This window comes from Montipora foliosa, chromosome 9, assembly GCF_036669935.1.
Source record: "Montipora foliosa isolate CH-2021 chromosome 9, ASM3666993v2, whole genome shotgun sequence".
NCBI classification, from domain to species: Eukaryota; Metazoa; Cnidaria; class Anthozoa; order Scleractinia; family Acroporidae; genus Montipora; species Montipora foliosa.
In genome coordinates, this window is record NC_090877.1 from 11189771 (window position 1) to 11192270 (window position 2500).

The 2500-nt window shown below is 39.9% G+C and overlaps 1 protein-coding gene across 1 annotated transcript in view; it reads right to left on the reverse strand.

Annotated features, from left to right (window-relative positions):
• LOC137971437 (uncharacterized) overlaps nucleotides 1–2500 on the reverse strand; it is a 178359-nt gene that overhangs the window by 93384 nt on the left and 82475 nt on the right. The window contains 2 exon segments of the mRNA XM_068818265.1: nucleotides 1082–1342; nucleotides 2126–2377. Of these exon segments, the coding sequence (XP_068674366.1) occupies nucleotides 1082–1342; nucleotides 2126–2377 (513 nt within the window).

The following is a 2500-nucleotide window of genomic DNA, read 5'->3' on the forward strand; positions in this document are numbered from 1 at the left end:
GCCGGAACGATCAATCCGATTTGATTCAAATTGATCACCAACAATGTATATTTGACGCGCAAATTTCATAGCCATGGCCGTAGCCGTAGCAGAATGGTAAATTCCCTCTTCATTGTTTTAATTCTTTACCAAGTTCAATTGGATGGGATATTGCATCTCCAGCGCTTTCGATTGGCTCGTTAAATCTCTTAGTTAGTGACCGGAAGCGAAATTCTAAAATACACGGACGCTCATATCTTGCTACAGTTTCGTGAGGAATTTATTTCATTCGCACTTTTTGCGTATGGTTAAAGCCAAGGGATAGACTTTCATCAAAGTTGGTATGGTAAATTAACTACCGTAAAGACGCTCCACTACAGTTTCCCAAAGTGCTAATATGACCAAAAAAATCAATTCTTTTTTTCTTTTAGATTTCAAAACTTTGTTTACCAAACACTAACTGACCCAGGGTTTAAGCCTTGATTTAAAAAAGATACCTGTGTACACGAAATGGTATTTTCCTATTTCATGGTCCGCCATGACCACCTTTGAAAATCTTGAGAGAGCTGGACTGAGGAGAAAGTAACGTCTCACAAGTTTAAGAATGCAATGTGTGTGTACGTGGATGAATCAATAGGCAGCACGGGAGTTTCAGGCTTTCAGACTTTTTAACTCGTGTTTTGCATATAAAATAAACTGCATTTATACGTTGAAATTCTAGGCAAGTAGGTAAATGACGTCACTTTTCCCTATATCCAAGCCTCTGAGGTTCAGTTTTGAACGTGAGTAATGGCGGACCGTGAATTCCAAAAGTTACACTTAAAATAAACAACTTTGGATAAAAATAAAACCTCAAAGAGTTTGCCAGTCAGGTGTTAAGAAAACGCACTTCCAAAATCTGAAGAAAAAAAAGGAATGCTTTTTTTTTTATCACAGTAGCACTTAAGGAAACTAAAACCCTTAATAGCCAAAGAGGCAAGTTATTTCGTATCCAATGCGCGCTTTTGGAATGCTCGTTAAATATTCCAGATCAAACGCGGGATTCGCAATAAAATAACCTGGAAAGATTGTTTGCCATATTTCAAAAACACAGCTGGCTCACCGGGTACAGTCTGATGTGATGTATGTACATGTCTCTCGGCAAAGTGACGGTGATATCCACATTGGTGTGTTGTGACTGCACTACGTAAGCATTCTTGAGGTTTCCGTCACACATACGGCTCAGAGAATAGTAGTAAGTGTGACCACCGTGTGAATAACTTTGTGTTAATCCATTGGACGTGATTCGGAATCCGCTTACGCTGGTGTAATCCTGAGAGTAGTCCCTGTAAATGGAACCCGGATGAAGTTTCACTTCTTCCACCTGAAATGAAAATCATTTGACATTAGTTCTCGAAAAAAAAAATCCTAACCTGAAAGCAACTTGAACTCTAACGCTAATTGTATTTTTTTAAACACGTAGTGGGCGTTTAGACCAAATCTAATCGAGGGACTGGTTATGAAAATTTATAATCTTCAAAAGTGAGAACAAGGTTACCGCAATCGATGTTGAATTGGCCGTGACAGTGCACAATCGTTTGTTTTCACTTCGCACTGGTAATGAGTTGCGCATAACTTAATCGCAAGATTTGATTGATTATCTTCTCAAAAAAAAAAAAAAGGTGTGGTTTGTGCACCTTCAAGACCAAAAACACACATAAAAACATGAAACAAAAAGACTTGTCGAGTTTCATACCCATCCCTCGTTCATTAACTATGTTTAAAAGTAATGGCACACTCCGTGGTGTCTACTTGAAATTTGACGTCAACCTAATTAAATGCATTTCTCAACTTAAGCAGTGAAGTAGCCTTCCCAGCGAGGCTGGAATGGTTTCAGTTCCTATAAACCTTATGTCTTTTCTATTGAAAATGAACACCTAAAAGATCATTCATTTCAACCAAAAAAAGCAGTGAAGTCTGAATTATCAAAACGTTAACTGTAACCTCGACGGCGGTCATCCTTTGGCCAGGTCATTAAGCACGCAACCGGATAAAGGACCTCTTGGAAAAGGATGAACGGGTGCTGTCTTTACAAATTCAAAGTGAGCTTGCTGACCATGAACGTTTTCAGTAAACATCTCCACCACTGACTTTCTAATTAGCTTACCTGATTGATTCGCTCGGTCAAAGGCGGTCGGCCCTTGTTGTCCACTTTCAGAGTACGGTGCACGCGGCTGGAGTCATTTCCCGCCATTTCCACGTACACGGTTCCGGCAGCACCGTTTTCTACGTAACCGTTCCCACCAGCAGCTTCAAGGACCCCATCAAAGAACCCTCCACGATAATAAAGAGCGATTCTACCACCAGAGCCTCCACCACCTCCTCTTGTAGCATCACTATATCCATTACCACCATTAGCCTTAGGAGAAGAAATAAAAAAAAAAAAGATCACCCAATGCAGGTTAATTGTGCTCCCTGAAATCAACACTGTAGCACATTTTTTATTACTCAAAAACGTTGTTCTGTTGTCTTTGTTTTCGGT